This window comes from Podarcis melisellensis (assembly GCF_964234715.1).
Source record: "Podarcis melisellensis genome assembly, chromosome: 4".
Taxonomy (NCBI): domain Eukaryota; kingdom Metazoa; phylum Chordata; class Lepidosauria; order Squamata; family Lacertidae; genus Podarcis; species Podarcis melisellensis.
The window spans coordinates 102,930,202-102,948,217 of record NC_138531.1 but is presented as its reverse complement, the minus strand read 5'-3'; the positions used below and the strand labels follow the sequence as shown (position 1 = coordinate 102,948,217).

Genomic DNA, 18,016 nt, shown 5'->3' with positions numbered 1-18,016 from the left:
CCCTTCGGAGGCCGCCCCGTGCTCCGCGCTGGTGTTGGCCAGCCTTGCGCACCCGGGGGACCTCTCTCTGAAGTCTCTCATCCTCACTCACCTCACAGAGTGTTTGTGGTGGGGAAGGAAGGGAAAGGAGATTGTGAGCAGCTTTGAGAATCCTTAAGGTAGTGATAACGTGGGATATCAAATCCAAACTCCTCCTCTTCATCGTCCACTTCTTCTTCTTCTCCTTCTTCTTCCATTAGACAGGCAGTCTCCCCACCCCCACCCCCTTCCCACTGCATCAATATGGAGATAGTGCTTCCCTTTGGTTTAAGCACTAGATGCTGGGAGTAAACATTTATTCATTCCACTGGTCACCCATCTTGGTTCCTATTCGAACAGTACATGGACACTTCTACATAAATGTTGTTATTGTGTTTGTGATGTGCGTGGTTCATTCTGTCATGAATGCTTTAGCAGAGTTTCTTGCATTCAGGGGACTGGACTAGATGTCCCTTGGGGTCCCTTTCAACTCTATAATTCTATGATTCATTCAAAACCAATAAAATGTTTGTAAAAGAAAAAAGAAAGATGGCTAGATCCAGTGCTTTTTTCCTGGGGGTACGCAAAGGTACGCAGACCCTTAAACATTTTGTGAATCATTGTCAGAATCTCCGCTCGGCCAAGCCGATAAGGCCTCATCTTCCTCCGAGCTGAGCCTTTGAAATCGCCTCCGACGTGTATAATGACCTGAGCCTTTGATAAAGCCTCAAGCACATTCTATCCAGCAGGGTTCCCAGCACAGGGAAGAGACGAGAGGTTTGGCTACATTGTAAAGAGTTTTATTTCTAAACTACGCAGAACAGAAAAGACATCCTCTCTCTATGAAAGCAGAAAGCAACTGAACAAAGGAACTAAGGAAACCACTAACGTCACATCCCGTCTCCCTTTTCCCATGAGACTGCAAAGTCTCTGGAATGTAAACGGAGTCCTGGGACTCCGCACAGCTGCACAGTGAGAAACAGAAACTAACATCCTCCCCCTTTCTGTGAACACCACTGGGCAGCGTGCCAGTACATTATCAGTACAAACCCAATTTCTGTACATAGGTACAGTGTTGATCCTTCGGAACAACCTTGGACAATAAATCAGCAGGAATTTCATTACCTGGCATGTAGGACACCGTTACAAGTCCTTTCTGGACACATTCTCTAGCATGTTGCAGCTTCTTGTACAACCAATCAAATAGTCCCTGGTTGTACATATAGCAAACTCCAGATGTGCTTTTCCTGTGTGATGGCCTGGGAATCCACTCTGGCTCCAGAGGTGGTTGAGGACTCAGTGCCTACAGGTGAGTCTCCCCCTGGGCCCAGTAACCCTTCAGCCTCTCCTGAACTGCAGAGGCGAAGGGCGGAGAGGCGAAGGGAACCGGTTTCTCCCAGGAGGAGTGCTCGCCTCCAGGCCACGAGAGGCGAGTCATCTGAGGATCAGGACCACCCTATGCCTTGGGACATATTAAAGCCAGCCAGCCCCAGTCCCAAGTTGCGGGAACAACATTGGTGGTGTCAGTCCCTGCCTGAACCCTGCCCTGCACCCAGCTTCAACTTTTATGGACTGCCTTCATATTGCTTCATTGACCACGGACTGGACTTGGACCTTGCCTCTAGATTAACCCCCGGGACCAGCACACCAGGACTTCCACCCAACCAAAGAGTCCCCAAACCTTACCACCATCCCAGATACGGACTTCCTGTTAGCCAGATTTGCCCAATCGCTATCTCTTCAGCACATCAGCTTGAGGTCACGCTTAGATGACAGCTGGAGACAGAAATCCTTGGTATCCTGCAGATATGCAGCACCCTCTTGATACCATTCCAGGCACTCACACTGGGGTTTGTAGCTTTCCTGCTGAGCAGATTGGTAGTAAAAGCAATGTCCGGTCTGCTAAATTGGGACAGATATAATAGCCTACCCAGAGCTGACTGAAAGATCTCAGCTTTTTTGAACTCAGCGCATTCTACTGTGTGTTGCCAGTAGAAGCCACAATTCTGTCGGTACTCTAGGTGGTGCAGAAAGCACCTAGAAGCTCCCTAGAAGTTGAAGTGCCAATAAACTTCAGTTTTGAGATCTATAAATTCCAATTAGCCAGCAGAGTGTCACAGGGCCAGCCTACCTTCCCTTTAAAGCAAACATGGGTCTCCAGCTGTTTTTGGACTACAACTCCCATCTTCCCTAGCTAGCCGAAGTAATGGAAAGGGATGATGGAAACTGTACTCCAGGAGCTGCTGGGGACCCAAGTTTGGGAAAACCTGCTTCAAAGCAACTTGTGCGTTTGGACTGCAAATATGGGACCTGTCGACTTTTGTATTTTCTTGTATTTTGATTTTATTGTGACCTTTGTACATTATTTATTTATTTATTTGAAGAGGGAAAATTAAAAGAGAAATTGTATGGCAAGTTGTGGAAGAATAAAAGGTTGTGCTTGGAAAAAAACACCTGGGGGGTGGCCTCCTCAGATATTTTATTGGGGGACAAAGACTGCTAGGGCTTTAAGAGTTGGTGCCTATTCCCTACACCCACAGGTCTCAGGAATGTTACTACATAAAAACACAATATAAAAACACAAACCGACCTTAGTATAGATTCTTTGATGGGAAGTGAGATCGGAGCTCCTCCAGAAGCTCTTTCCACATTCCGCACACTAATATGGTTTCTAACCTGTATGAGTTCTTTGATGGGAAGTGAAAGAGGAGCTCTTACTGAAGCTCTTTCCACATTCTGCACAATGATAGGGTTTCTCCCCTGTATGAACTCTCTGGTGGGAAGTGAGATGGTGGTTGAAACTGAAGCTCTTTCCACATTCCACACACTGATAGGGTTTCTCCCCTGTATGAATTCTTTGATGGGAAATGAGTTTGGAGCTTTCAGTGAAGCTCTTTCCACATTCCACACACTGATAGGGCTTCTCCCCTGTATGAAGTCTTTGATGGGAAGTGAGAGAGTAGCTCTGACTGAAGCTCTTTCCACATTCCACACACTGATAGGGTTTCTCCCCTGTATGAATTCTTTTATGGGAACTGAGAGAGGAGCTTTCAGTGAAGTTCTTTCCACATTCCACACACTGATAGGGCTTCTCCCCAGTATGAATTATTTGATGGGAAGTGAGAGAGGAGCTCTTCCTGAAGCTCTTTCCACATTCTACACACTGATAGGGTTTCTCCCCAGTATGAATTCTCTGATGCATAGTGAGATTGGAGCTATGAGTGAAGCTCTTTCCACATTCCACACACTGATAGGGTTTCTCCCCTGTATGAATTCTTTGATGGGAAGTGAGATCGGAGCTCTGACTAAAGCTCTTTCCACATTCCACACACAGATAGGGTTTCTCCCCTGTATGAATTCTTTGATGGGAAGTGAGTTTGGAGCTCCGACTGAAGCTCTTTCCACATTCCGCACACTGATAGGGTTTCTCCCCTGTATGAATTCTTTGATGCGAAGTGAGATCGGAGCTCTGACTAAAGCTCTTTCCACATTCCACACACTGATAGGGTTTCTCCCCTGTATGAATTCTTTGATGGGAAGTGAGTTTGGAGCTCTGACTGAAGCTCTTTCCACATTCCGCACACTGATAGGGTTTCTCCCCTGTATGAATTCTTTGATGCGAAGTGAGATTGGAGCTCTGACTGAAGCTCTTTCCACATTCCACACACTGATAGGGTTTCTCCCCTGTATGAATTTTCTGATGGGAAGTGAGAGCGGCACTCTGACTGAAGCTCTTTCCACATTCCACACACTGATAGGGTTTCTCCCCTGTATGAATTCTTTGATGGGAAGTGAGAGAGGAGCTATGAGTGAAGCTCTTTCCACATTCCACACACTGATAGGGTTTCTCCCCTGTATGAATTCTTTGATGGGAAGTGAGATCGGAGCTCTGACTAAAGCTCTTTCCACATTCCACACACTGATAGGGTTTCTCCCCTGTATGAATTCTCTGATGGGACGTGAGATCGGTACTCCTACCGAAGCTCTTTCCACATTCCACACACTGATAGGGTTTCTCCCCTGTATGAATTCTTTGATGGGAAGTGAGTTTGGAGCTCTGACTGAAGCTCTTTCCACATTCCACACACTGATAGGGTTTCTCCCCTGTATGAATTCTTTGATGGGAAGTGAGGTTGGAGCCATGAGTGAAGCTCTTTCCACATTCCACACACTGATAGGGTTTCTCCCCTGTATGAATTCTTTGATGGGAAGTGAGATCGGAGCTCTGACTAAAGCTCTTTCCACATTCCACACACTGATAGGGTTTCTCCCCTGTATGAATTCTTTGATGGGAAGTGAGTTTGGAGCTCTGACTGAAGCTCTTTCCACATTCCACACACTGATAGGGTTTCTCCCCTGTATGAATTCTTTGATGCGAAGTGAGATCGGAGCTCTGACTAAAGCTCTTTCTACATTCCACACACTGATAGGGTTTCTCCCCAGTATGAATTATTTGATGGGAAGTGAGATCGGAGCTCTGACTGAAGCTCTTTCCACATTCCACACACTGATAGGGTTTCTCCCCTGTATGAATTCTTTGATGCGAAGTGAGATTGGAGCTCTGACTGAAGCTCTTTCCACATTCCACACACTGATAGGGTTTCTCCCCTGTATGAATTCTTTGATGGGAAGTGAGATTGGCGCTCTGGCTGAAGCTCTTTCCACATTCCACACACTGATAGGGTTTCTCCCCTGTATGAATTCTTTGATGGGAAGTGAGATTGGAGCTCTTACTGAAGCTCTTTCCACATTCCACACACTGATAGGTTTTCTCCCCTGTATGAATTCTTTGATGGGAAGTGAGTTTGGAGCTCTGACTGAAGCTCTTTCCACATTCCACACACTGATAGAGTTTCTTTCCAAGGATATTTTGTTGATGGGAAGTGGAATGGGAGCGCCGACTGCAGCTTTCTCCAAACTCCAAATTTTTACGTGGCTTCTCCTCTCTGGGGACTTTATCGTGGTTACCTTCATTCTTGATTTCTGATTCATCACAATCTGCCATGGAGACAAAAAGGGATTAGAACCTCAGGAACAAATGGAGAAGAACTGAAGGGAGTTTAATGTGTGTTTATTACCTTTGTTGTTTGTCATTAACATATTTATTATGAGATTCTGTTGAGGTGCTGAATGTTGCTTTGTTTGATATACAGTAGTGGTCAAAATTGTGGAATACATTTGGAGAAAAGTGTATTTCAGAGGTTTGATGGCTCATAACACTGCTTCTTTTGGACTAACATCATACAATGATGTATCAACGGAAATTGTTCAATTACCCATATTCTATCTAAAGCTATGGCCGAATAACCAGAAAAAAGAAGGACAAGTTGCTTAGATTGACTTTTGTCAGTGTCTTTTGTGATTGCTATCAAGTTGGTTGGTTTTTTGTGTTCTTATAAAACAATAAAATTATAGAAATGGCACAAAGAGTTGAGGAGGCTTCTGGCGATCGCGGGAGTGAAAGCAAGCGGGATTCCTCAGTGCTGAGAGAATCCAGGTTTTGAGGGGAAAAGGGAGTGCTGCAAGAGCGCCGCAGCCCCCCAAACACCCTTGAAAGGATATTCAAGGGGCAGGGTCCTGGCACGGTCCAACTGCTTATCCTCCGGCTGCCAAGTAACCTCTTTTTGGGGGGTGACGAGAGTGGCGGGGTAGAGAAGCGGACAGCAGGAGGCCATTTCTATCCCTCAAGAGTGAATCTCTGAGCTTGCAAACAGAAGCGATCAGCTCTCAAACATTAAGAAATCGAATTGGGACTTTTAAAAATACAAATCCATGGATTAGAGCCAATTTGAAGTGGGTAAGGTGGAAAAAAAGGAGGTCAGCCTTGCCTGGAATTTAAACTACACACAAGAACACTTCCGGAGGTGGCGCGTCCGGCAATGGCTGCCCTTTCCTAAGTGGGAAGAGGGAGCTCTGCAGGAACGGGTCGGCCGCTACGGCGCAGCGGAGACCCTTACCGGGAAAACCACGGGTAGTGTAAGCCCGTGGCCGTGGGACTCAGCGGGCACCTGGAGCGCCCCCAGAAGCGCAGAAGAGACCTCGTAAGAGGTCCCGGAACGTGGAAGGGCTGGCGCGGTGCTGTGAGTCAATCGCTCTTTCTGCACAGTGAAGCCGCGAAGCTGCTGTCGGTGAGCGCTGTCCTCTTTTCTTGGGGAAATTCGGCTTAAACCAACAACTCGTGAGTAACAACGGAAAAGATAAGGGTTGGACTATAAATTTGCTGTAAATTCGGCTGAAAGCGAGAGACGTAACCAGGAAGTCCGTCTCTTGTCACTGCTTAAGATCTAAAGCAAAGACTTTGATGTGTGGCGCCTCTGAAGAGGTGGTAAAAGGCAATTAACTTCTACATTAGTTTAAACTACTTCATGACTTAACTTTTTTAAAGTTTTACTTCAATATATGAACTGTGTAACCTACTCTGTTGGATTAACAATGGGACAAAGAATCCCAGGCATCGGATTGCCTAGACATTAGAACTGTCAGTTTGCAAGACTTGGATACTTTATTGCTGGATCTAGTAATATCTGAGCTCTAATGGAACTGTTGCAGTGAATTGCTACAGTGTATACCTCTTGAAATATTGTTACCTTCTGAAACAGACTCTGCTAAATACAACTGCTGAAGGTCTTTATGAGACTATAGATGGTTTGGACATTGCTTTACAGTATTTAAGTTCAGGAAAATTTAATCAATGGACATTAATAAACAGACTTCTTCCCTATAATAGAAGCAAGCTCCCCCTAGAGGATTTTTGGGACTTTAACAAAATTTGACTTTCCTTTCGGTTTCCTCTCCTCCGACTGGATTGTTTATTTTATGGGCTGGCGGATTCTCATGAGAACATACTCAGTTTGACCTTGACAGTAGATAGAAGTGGAATGAGCGGTACTGGGAGGCAAACAAGAGCGGCCAAAGCAAAAAGACAAACAACTTTGACTTTAGTCTCTCAGCCACGTAGGTCATCCGTGCCGGATGCTCGGGAATTAGAAGAAAGTGAGCAGCTGTTTGGACTAGATATGACAGCAGGTGGAACTGCTTCAGTATTGGATAAAATATTTGAAAAAACTGGAAGGCCTGGACAAAAAGGTGGATGAACAAACGGTAAAGATTGACCAGTCCAGAGACTGTGTAAACAAGTTAACTGAACAAGTTACGTCGAATGCTCAAGCAATCAGTAATTTATCTGAATCCACCGTAGAAAATCGGAAATTGGCAGAAGAAGCCATCCAGAAAACTGTAGCACTGGAGCAGGAGGTGAGACCACTGCACAAGCAGGTAGGGGACCAACAAGCCTACCTGTCTATGATAGAACTTCGGGCACGGGAAAACAACTTGAAATTGAGGTTCATTCCAGAACTTGAACATGAACAAGGGAATCTAACTGAGTATTTAACAAAAGAGTTTTCCAAGTGGTGGAACTTGGAGGAGGAAAAGGACTTTAAAATTGTGACTGCTTTTAGACTTGGAAAACTTACAAGAAAATACAAGCCCAGAGATTGTTTGATTACTTTAAGATCCAAGGAGGAGAGGGATAAAATATTAGGATTACACTACGGAAAGTCACTGGAAATTTTGGACAAAAGAGCAGAGGTGTACAAGGATATTCCTAAACAACTTTTGGATCTTAGATCCACTTATTCTGAACTAGTGAAGTTGCTGAGGAGCAATTTAATCATCTTTAGGTGGGAATTCCCACAAGGACTGTCCTTTACGTTTAGGGGGAAGAAGGTGAAAATCAAAACTGCAGAAGACAGAGACAAATTTTTGAATACTTACGGAGAGGATCTTCAGAAAGGGATTGACAGACCTCCTGAGGCCGAACCACAACTTGTACCTACACCGGCGGGGTCTCTAGACCAGGAGAAAAAGACACCACTACCAGATCAATAACAGACTTGACCAGGATGTCTCTGCAACTTCTTAGTTGGAATATAAATGGCGCCAACATCCCGGAGAAAAGAAGAAGGATATTTCATATTTTGAAAAAAGAACAATTGGACATTATTTGTTTGCAAGAAACACATGTGACTAGGCTACATAGAAAAGTGTTACTAAACAAAAGATTAGGCCAAGAATTTATTTCTTCAGATCGAGTAAAGAAAAGAGGCGTGGTGATATATGCAAAAGAGAGCCTGTCACCAAAATTCCTATTCAAGGATGATCATGGACGAATTTTGGCAATTGAGATCCAGGCCCAAGGTGAAAAGTTTTTATTATTAGGAATCTATGCGCCAAATGAGGGAAAATCGGAATTTTACAAGAAGCTGCATGAGATTATGCTGGACTATCTGGACTATGATAACATTATTATGTCAGGAGATATGAATGGAGTGGTATTAACCAACATGGATAAGTCACAAAGCCATAACGTGACAAAAGATGGCAGACTACCAAAGACATTTTTTGAAATGACTGACAACATGGACTTGATTGACATCTGGAGAACAAGGAATCCCCTAGAAAGGCAAGGAACATTCTTTTCTGAAGCCCAACTGACATGGACAAGAATTGACCAAATTTGGACAACCAAAGGCCTGGCCCCCAAAATAAAAAAAGTGGAAATCTGCCCAAGAACCTGCTCCGACCATAACGCGGTCAAGATGGATATGAGACTAACTCCAACCGGCTCCTTCAGATGGAGAATGAATGACAACTTGTTCAGAGATCAAGATATTGTTAAAAAGGCCCAAAAAGCTTTGAAGGACTACTTTGAGATAAACCTGAATACTACAGTGGAAAAAAGAACTGTTTGGGACGCAAGTAAGGCGGTGATGAGAGGGTTTCTGATACAGCAGAATACAATTAAGAAAAAAGCGCAGAATGACAAGAAAGACAAGATCTTGGAGAAAATTAAAGAAGGTGAGAAAAAGTCAAGATCGAAACCGAAATCAAAGGAAATCTTAAGAGAAATTAAACATTATCAAGTACAATATGCAAAAATGATGAACCAAGAAGTAGAATGGAAGATCAAGCTAATGAAACAAAGATCCTTTGAATTGGCAAATAAGTGTGGAAAGCTGCTAGCATGGCAGCTGAAAAAGAGACAAAAGCTGAACACAGTAACAAATTTGGAAATTGAGGGAAGAAATATTCATTATTTTTTTTATAAATATTTTATTAGGTTTTTAATAAACAAATTCCCACTTTCAAATACATACTTCCATAGATCCAATGGACTCCCCCCATCTCCCGGGCACTGCATTCCCTGTGTAACCAAAACCTCAGCAATTTGTTAACTTATTTTATACATAACAATATATCTTCCATTTTATCGTGTTATCTGATGTAAACATTTCAGTACAATTGCATTAATTTTTAATTTCCACACAATAAAAATATTTCATTATCTCACTTCTGTCTTATAGTGTCTTATTTATCAATTCAGAAATTTGCCGATACTGAAGCTATACCTTCCTAGAAAGGAGCATTTTTTAACATTCATACAACTTATAATGCTTTTTCAAATAGTCCTTAAAATTTTCCCAAACTTCCTCCGTTTCTTCTTCTCCCGAGTCTCGAATTCTGCCAGTCATTTCAGCCAACTCCATATAGTCCATCAGCTGCGTCTGCCATTCTTCCAATGTGGGTAGATTTTGTGTCTTCCAGTGCTTTGCCAACAAAATCCTCGCTGCTGTAGTAACGTACATAAAGAAAGTTCTATCTTTCTTGACCATCCTCTGGTCTACCATGCCCAGAAGGAAGGCCTCCGGTTTCTTAGGTAAGGTGAATCTCAACGCCTTTTTTAGTTCATTATGTATCATTTCCCAGAAGGCCTTCACTTTCGGGCATGTCCACCAGAGGTGTAAAAATGTCCCTTCCTCTTCCTTACATTTCCAACATTTATTATCGGACAGGTGATATATCTTTGCAAGCTTGACTGGGGTCATGTACCACCGGTATATCATTTTCATAATGTTTTCCTTCAAGGCAGTACATGCCGTGAATTTCATTCCGGTGTTCCATAACCTTTCCCAGTCTTCAAACATAATGTTATGCCCCAAGTCCTGTGCCCACTTTATCATAGAGGATTTGACAATCTCATCCTGTGTGTTCCATTTAAGCAGCAAGTTATACATTCTCGAAATTAGCTTAGATTTTGGCTCAAGCAACTCTGTTTCTAGTTTCGATTTTTCCTCCTGAAAACCCACTTTTTTGTCTGCTTTAAAAACTTCCTGGATTTGAGCATAATGCAACCAATCTCGCACCTTGTTTTTTAACTTTTCCATACTCTGTAACCTCCATTTATCTCCAATTTTTTCAATTATTTCCCAATATTTAGGCCAGTGGGCCTCCATATTGAGTCTTTTACGTGCTTTGGCCTCCATCGGTGAGAGCCACCTCGGAGTTTTACTCTCCAATAAGTCTTTATATTTTGACCAGACCATGAAAATTGCCCTTCTGACAATATGGTTTTTGAACAATTTATGAACTTTAACCTTGTCATACCACAAATATGCATGCCACCCAAAAGCATTATCAAATCCCTCCAGGTCAAGGACATCGGTGTTCTCCAATAAAATCCAATCCTTCAACCAGCAGAGGGCTGCAGCTTCATAATATAACCTCAAGTCCGGCAGGGCAAACCCCCCTCTTTCTTTCGCATCTGTTAGTATTTTAAACTTTATTCGGGGCTTTTTGCCCTGCCAGACAAATTTAGATAAATCCCTCTGCCATTTTCCAAAACATTCCACCTTATCCACGATCTGGAGGGCCTGAAACAAAAATAGCATTTTCGGCAATACATTCATCTTTATAGCAGCTATTCTGCCCAGCAAGGAAAGTTTTAATCTTGACCATATTTCCAGATCTCTTTTGATCTCTGACCAACATTTCTCATAGTTGTCCTTAAATAAATTCAATTTTTTGGAGGTCAAATGGACCCCTAGGTACTTTACTTTTTTGACCACATTTAGTTCTGTTTCTTTTCTGAACTCCTCTATTTCAGTAGTTGTCAAGTTTTTTGCTAAAACTTTAGTTTTTTGTTTATTCAGCTTGAATCCCGCCACCCGACCAAAGTCAGAAATTAATTCTAACGCTCTTTTAGTACTAGAGGCTGGCTCCTGTAATGTTAATACCAAGTCATCTGCAAAAGCTTTCAGTTTATATTGTTTCTCTCCGACCACAATTCCCTGTGTCAACCGGTCATTTCTAATCATGTTCAATAGCACCTCCAGGACTGAAATAAACAACAGAGGAGATAGAGGGCACCCCTGTCGTGTCCCTTTTTCAATTTTGAACTCCTCTGTCACCACGTTGTTTACTATCAATTTAGCTTTTTGTTCTGAATAAATTGCTTCTATTCCATTTTCAAACCCCCGCCCTACTCCCATCCTTTCCAAATTTTTCTTCATAAACAGCCAGGAAATGTTGTCAAAGGCCTTCTCCGCATCAATAAAAATCAACACCGCTCTTGTGTTTGAATTAATCTGTAAAAACTCCAAAATGTCAATGATGTTTCTTGTGTTGCCAAATAAATGCCTCCCAGGGAGAAAGCCTGCTTGGTCCTTATGAATCACTTCATTTAAGACTTTCTTAAACCTACTTGCCAAAATGTCTGCAAAAATTTTGTAATCCACATTTAGGAGTGAGATAGGACGGTAGTTTTTAAGTTGAGTTTTTTCAGATTCTAGTTTTGGGATCAACGTGATGAAAGCTTCTTTCCACGTTTCCGGTGCCTTCCTCCCCTCCATAATCTGGTTGCAAACTTCCAGCAATGGTTGTATCAATGAATCCTTCAGTACCTTATAATATTTGGAAGTAAGCCCATCAGGTCCCGGAGATTTGCCCAGTTGAAGGTTCTGAATGGCGCATTCAATTTCTTGAGTTGTAATATTACAGTTCAGGATTGCTCTCATTTCCTGGGGTATTTTTTGTAATCCATTAGTTATAACAAATTGGTCCACCTCTGAGCTTTTTTGTGGCCTTTGAGAATAAAGTTCTTTGAAATATCTCTGGAAGGACTTTCTAATTTCGTCGGGTTTCTGAACCATTCTCCCTTCAATCTCTAGATTTGTAACTGTGTTAAGTTTTTGTCTCTTTTTCAACTGCCAAGCCAACAATTTTCCACATTTGTTAGCAGATTCAAAGGATCTTTGTTTCATTTGTTTAATTTTCCATTCCACCTCTTGATTTATCAGTTTCGAATATTGTGCCTGGAAAAACTTCACTTCTCTCAATACTTCCTTTGATTTAGGCCTGGATCTCAGTTTTCTCTCTCCTTCTCTTATTTTCTCCAAGATCTTCTCCTTCTTTTCATTCCAGAGTCTTTTTTTAATCGTGTTCTGTTGTATTAGAAACCCTCTTATAACTGCTTTGCTTGCGTCCCAGATTATTCTTTTTTCCACATTTGTCTTTAAGTTTATTTCAAAATAGTCCTTTAAAACTTTTTGGGCCTTCTTAACAATCTCCTGATCTCTTAACAAAGCGTCATTCATTCTCCATCTGAACGATCCGGTTGTATTTAGTCTCAATTCCATTCTCAAGGCGTTGTGGTCGGAGCAGGTTTTTGGGCAGATTTCCACTTTTCTGGTCTTAGGTGCCAGCCCTCTAGTTATCCATATTTGGTCGATTCGCGTCCATGTCATATGGGCCTCAGAAAAAAAAGTTCCTTCTTTCCCTAGAGGGTTCTTGATCCTCCATATGTCAATCAAATCCAAATTGTCAGTCATTTCAAAAAAGGTTTTTGGTAGTCTGCCATCTTTCGTTATATTAGCACTTTGTGACTTATCCATATTCACTGAGGCGACACCGTTCATATCTCCCAACATGATAATGTTGTTATAGTCCAAATAGTCCAGCATAATCTCGTGCAGCTTCTTAAAAAATTCCGATTTTCCATCATTTGGGGCGTAGATTCCTAGAATTAAAAACTTTTCTCCTTGTGTCTGGATTTCAATTGCCAAAATTCTGCCCTGTTCATCTTTAAATACAAATTTTGGGGACAAGTTCTCCTTTGCATAAATCACCACTCCTCTTTTCTTAACTTTATCCGATGAAATAAATTCTTGGCCTAACCTTTTATTGATTAACACTTTTCTGTGGAGTCTTGTCACATGCGTTTCTTGCAGGCAAATAATGTCCAATTGTTCTTTTTTCAAAATATGAAATACTTTTCTGCGTTTTTCTGGAGAATTCCTGCCATTTATATTCCAACTAAGAAGCTGTAGAGACATCCCGGCCTACTTCTTGGGTATCACAGTTGGGTATCTAATTTGTCGTCCTTTTCCGGAAGCTGTGGTGCCGGGCCGCCTCCAGATGGTATGGATCCTGGTGGTAATCCCGGTGGTGGAGGCCAGGAATCTGCAGCTCTCTTTTGGAGGTCCTCCTCGTTGTCGTGTAGGAACTTCTGGTGGTCTTCTGGTGTTTTAATTCTTACCTTCTTTCCTCTATAGGTGAATGACAGACCTTGAGGAAATTCCCACCTATAAGGGATTGCGTTGTATCTTAACAATTTGGCCAAGTCTGTGTATGTGGCTCTAAGGTCCAACAAATATTTAGGAATGTCTCTATAAATTTCTGCCCTTTTGCCTTCAACTTCCAGGGATTTTTTAAAATGTTGGCCTAATATCTTGTCTCTTTCCTCTCTTGTTCTCAAACAAACCAAACAGTCTCTGGACTTATCTTTCTTAACCGATCTTCCCAGTCTGAAGGCCGTCACAATCCTGAAATCTTTATCTTCTTCAACCCCCCAAAATTTAGAAAACAACTCCGTCAAGAATTTCTCTAGGTTGCCCTGTTCCAACTCTGGGACAGCCCTCAGCCTAAGATTACATTCCTTACTTTTCAGTTCCACCATTGACAGGTAGGCTTGCTGTTCTCCTACCTGTCTTTTCAAAGGTCTTACTTCCCCTTTGATCTCTTCCACCTTCTTGCACGCTTGCTCAGCTTTTTGATTGGCTTCCGCAGCTAGTTTGTAGTTCTCCGCCGTAGCTCCTTGCAGTTTCTCAATAGCCTGAGTGTGCTGTGAAACCTGATCTGTTAACTTGCTGATAGTAGATGTAGCTCTATCAATTTTAGATGACTGATCGTCCACCTTCTTATTCAGAAGTGCCAGTTGTTCCAAAATTTGTTTCAAGACTGGATCAGTTCCTCCAGCTGCCATTTCTTCTGTAGCAGGCGTTTCAACTTCTTCCTCCTGCGCCGTCAGCACAGTTGGCACCGAGGATCTACGATGATGAATCAAAGTTGTTTGGACAAGCTGCCCAGCTCTCTTATCTTTTTTCTTTTCTTTAGCTTCCTCAGCTAAAGCTTCCTTAGCTTTAGCTGCTCTTGTTTTCGCTGGGCCACTCATTCCCCAGCTGCTGTTCAAGGTCAAATAGTCTTTCAATCCATGAGAAAGGCAAGCCCAGAGTATAAACAATTAAACCACAAAAAATCCCAATAGGATACAGTTCCCAGACCTCAATGCCTCCGCAAATCCACTAGGGGGGGTTTTCATAGGAAAGAAAGTTTCTTTTCCACCATCAAAGCTCCTATTTCAACTGAAGTCCCCAAGTTCAGAAAGGAGGCTTTCAGAAAGTTCTGTTTCAAATTAGTGCCACAAGGTAACGGAGAGGTTTCAATGACAGTATTAAAGCGATAGTGTATCCATCAATGCAACAGTTTATGTTAAGAAAAAAGTTTCAGCAGCCTGACAGTACTCCTTTACAACACTGGCAGTCCAATAACTCGGTTATCCCCTTCAATTCCACATCTCTTCACAGTAGGAGGAGGATTCTCTAACACAATGAACCAAAAAATTTACTTCTTCACTCTTTTCAATTTCTAGAAACACACAGTCTATTAATGCCCCTTCTTACTTCTTTCAAAGTCTCTTTTTAGCGCTTCAGCCCGCATCGGGTTCTTTTGCTTTGCTCTGATTAGCAGGACCGGAAGGCGGACTTCCTGTTACTCGCCTCCCGTTTTCAGCCGAAATAGACAAATTTAAATTAATCCTTAATCAGTTCTTTGGTACCCCTTACTCACGGGTAGATTGCAGCCAATTTCGATGTTTTTCAAGAAGAAAGGTCGGCGCTCATCAGCAACAGCAGCGCGGCTTCACTTCCGCGAAAAGAGCGATGAACTCACAGCGCCGCTCCCCCGTTCACGATCCGGAGCCTCTTACGAGGTCCCTTCCTCGCTTCTGGGGGGGCTTCTGGCACCCGCCGAGTCCCACGGCCACAGGCTCGCTCTGCCTGCGGTTTATCTGAATGGGTCTCCGCTTCGCCGTAGCGGACGACCCTTTTTCGCGGAGCCCCTCTTCACTAAGTAAAGAGGACCGCCATTGCCGTTTTGCGCCGCCTCCGGAAGTCGAGGGAAGAAATATTCAGAACCCGATGGAAATCAGAAAGTGCTTCCAGAGATTCTTCAAACAACTTTACACACAAGGGCCGCAAAATGATTTAGAGATAGATCAGTTTTTACAGAAGTATGGTTTACCAAAGTTGTCTCTTAAGAACAGAATAATTCTGAATTATAAAATAACACAATTAGAAATTGAGGAGGCCATTCAGAACATGCAACTGGGCAAGTCTCCAGGGCCAGATGGGCTTACCTCCAAATAGTATAAGACATTGAAAGACTATTTGATGCATCCATTAATGGAGGTTTGCAATGAAATTATGGAAGGGAAAAAGGCACCGGAGTCGTGGAAAGAAGCCTTCATCACATTGATACCCAAACTAGAATCTGAAAAGACGCAACTTAGGAATTACCGCCCCATCTCCCTTTTAAACGTGGATTATAAAATATTTGCAGACATTTTAGCAAGAAGATTTTAAAAAGTATTAAATGAAGTAATTCATAAGGACCAAGCAGGCTTTCTCCCAGGTAGACATTTGTTTACCAACACAAGGAACATTATTGACATTTTGGAACTTTTGCAATCAAATATTAATACAAAAGCTGTTTTAATCTTTATAGATGCGGAGAAGGCCTTTGACAACATCTCTTGGAAGTTCATGAAGAAAAATTTGGAAGGAATGGGAGTGGGGCGGGGGTTTCACAATGGGATAGAGGCAATTTATTCAGAGCAAAAAGCAAAATTGATAGTTAACAATGTGGTGACAGAAGAGTTCAGAATTGAGAAAGGATCACGACAAGGTTGCCCTATATCCCCTCTATTATTTATTTCGGTCCTGGAAGTGCTCTTGAATATGATTAGAGGAGACCGGTTGGTGGAAGGTATCCAGGTCGGAGCGAAACAATATAAACTGAAAGCATTTGCAGATGACCTAGTTTTGACCCTACAGGAGCCAGAGCCTAGTACTAAAAGGGTACTGCAACTGATTCAGGAATTTGGCCGAGCGGCAGGATTTAAACTTAATAAACAAAAAACTAAGGTTTTGGGGAAAAACTTGACTTCTTTAGAGTCAGAAAGGTTCCAGAAAGAGACAGAATTAAATGTGGTTAAAAAAGTCAAATATCTAGGGGTAAATATAACAGCGAAGAACAGAAATTTATTTAAAGATAATTATGAAAAATGTTGGTCTGAAATTAAAAAAGATCTAGATGTCTGGTCAAGATTGAAACTTTCCTTGTCAGGACGTATTGCTGCTGTCAAGATGAATGTATTGCCAAAGATGTTGTTCTTATTTCAAACTTTGCAAATAGTGGACAAAATGGAGTGTTTTGGGAGGTGGCAACGAGATATTTCTAAATTTGTCTGGCAGGGCAAAAAGCCCAGAATCAAGTTTAAGATATTAACTGATGCTAAAGGAAGAGGGGGCTTTGCCCTGCCAGACTTAAAGTTGTATTATGAATCAGCAGCCTTTTGCTGGTTGAAAGATTGGCTACTTCTTGAAAACACTGATGTTTTAGATTTGGAAGGATTTAATAATGCGTTTGGTTGGCATGCATATCTGTGGTACGACAAGGTTAAAATACATAAGGCTTTTAAGAACCATGTTGTCAGAAAAGCAGTGTTTAATGTCTGGTCAAAATATAAGGACTTATTGGAAAACAAAACCCCGAGGTGGCTATCACCAATGGAGGCTAAGGCCCCGAAAAGACTCAATATGGAGGCCAAATGGCCGAAATATTGGGAAATAATAGATAAAGATGGTGACAACTGGAGACTGCAGTGTATGGAGAAACTAAAAGGGAAAGTGCGAAATTGGTTACATTACGCTCAGATTAAAGAAGTCTTTAATTCAGATAAAAAATTAGGATTCCAGGTGGAAAAATCAAAGTTAGAAACAGAACTGTTAGAACCCAGCTCTAAGACACTTTCAAGAATGTATAATTTGCTGCTAAAATGGAATACACAGGATGAAACGGTCAAATCAGCTATGATAAAATGGGCACAGGACATAGGGTACAACATCATGTTTGCTGACTGGGAAAAGTTATGGACCACCGGTATGAAATTTACGGCATGTAATACCCTGAAAGAAAACATTATGAAAATGATATACAGGTGGTACATGACCCCAGTCAAGCTTGCAAAGATATATCATTTGTCTGATAATAAATGTTGGAAGTGTAAAGAGGCTGAAGGAACATTTTTTCACCTCTGGTGGACGTGCCCTAGAGTGAAGACTTTCTGGGAAATGATATATAACGAGCTGAAAAAGGTATTTAAGTACACCTTTCTTAAGAAACCAGAGGCCTTCCTCCTGGGCATTGTCGGCCAGAGTGTACAAAAGAAGGATCAAACCTTTTTTATGTATGCCACAACAGCAGCAAGGATACTCATTGCTAAGGGCTGGAAAACTCAAGATTTGCCCACACTGGAAGAATGGCAGATGCAACTGATGTACTATATAGAGCTGGATGAGATGACCGGCAGAATCCGAAACCAGGGAGAACAATTGGAGGAGGAGAACTGGAAGAAGTTCAAAGATTATCTACATAAGTATTGTAAACTGTATGAATGTTAAGAAAAATGTAGGATCTGTAACATCAGGGCTCCAACAAATTTATAATTTATGTGTGTAAAAGTTAATGTAATTGAAAAATAAGTCGAATTGTGGATAAATGGTATTTTATAATTAATTTTTGATAAGAGAAATTTAAAAGA

At 42.0% G+C, this 18,016-nt stretch overlaps 3 protein-coding genes across 10 annotated transcripts in view; 1 reads left to right on the top strand and 2 right to left on the bottom strand.

Moving 5' to 3' along the window:
- LOC309369078 (uncharacterized protein) overlaps nt 1–18,016 on the top strand; it is a 421,063-nt gene that overhangs the window by 307,544 nt on the left and 95,503 nt on the right. The window lies entirely within an intron of this gene.
- The window catches only part of LOC309369105 (uncharacterized protein), a 245,140-nt gene that overhangs the window by 189,168 nt on the left and 37,956 nt on the right, over nt 1–18,016 (bottom strand). The gene's annotated exons all lie outside the window — the stretch shown is intronic.
- Nucleotides 1,300–18,016, bottom strand: part of LOC309369055 (uncharacterized protein) — a 291,502-nt gene continuing 274,785 nt past the window's right edge. For all 4 annotated transcript variants that reach the window (XM_081909626.1, XM_081909625.1, XM_081909624.1 and 1 more), the window contains one exon: nt 1,300–5,016. In XM_081909626.1, the coding sequence (XP_081765752.1) occupies nt 2,690–5,016 (2,327 nt within the window). In that variant the 3' untranslated portion in view covers nt 1,300–2,689. The remainder of the gene's footprint in view (nt 5,017–18,016) is intronic.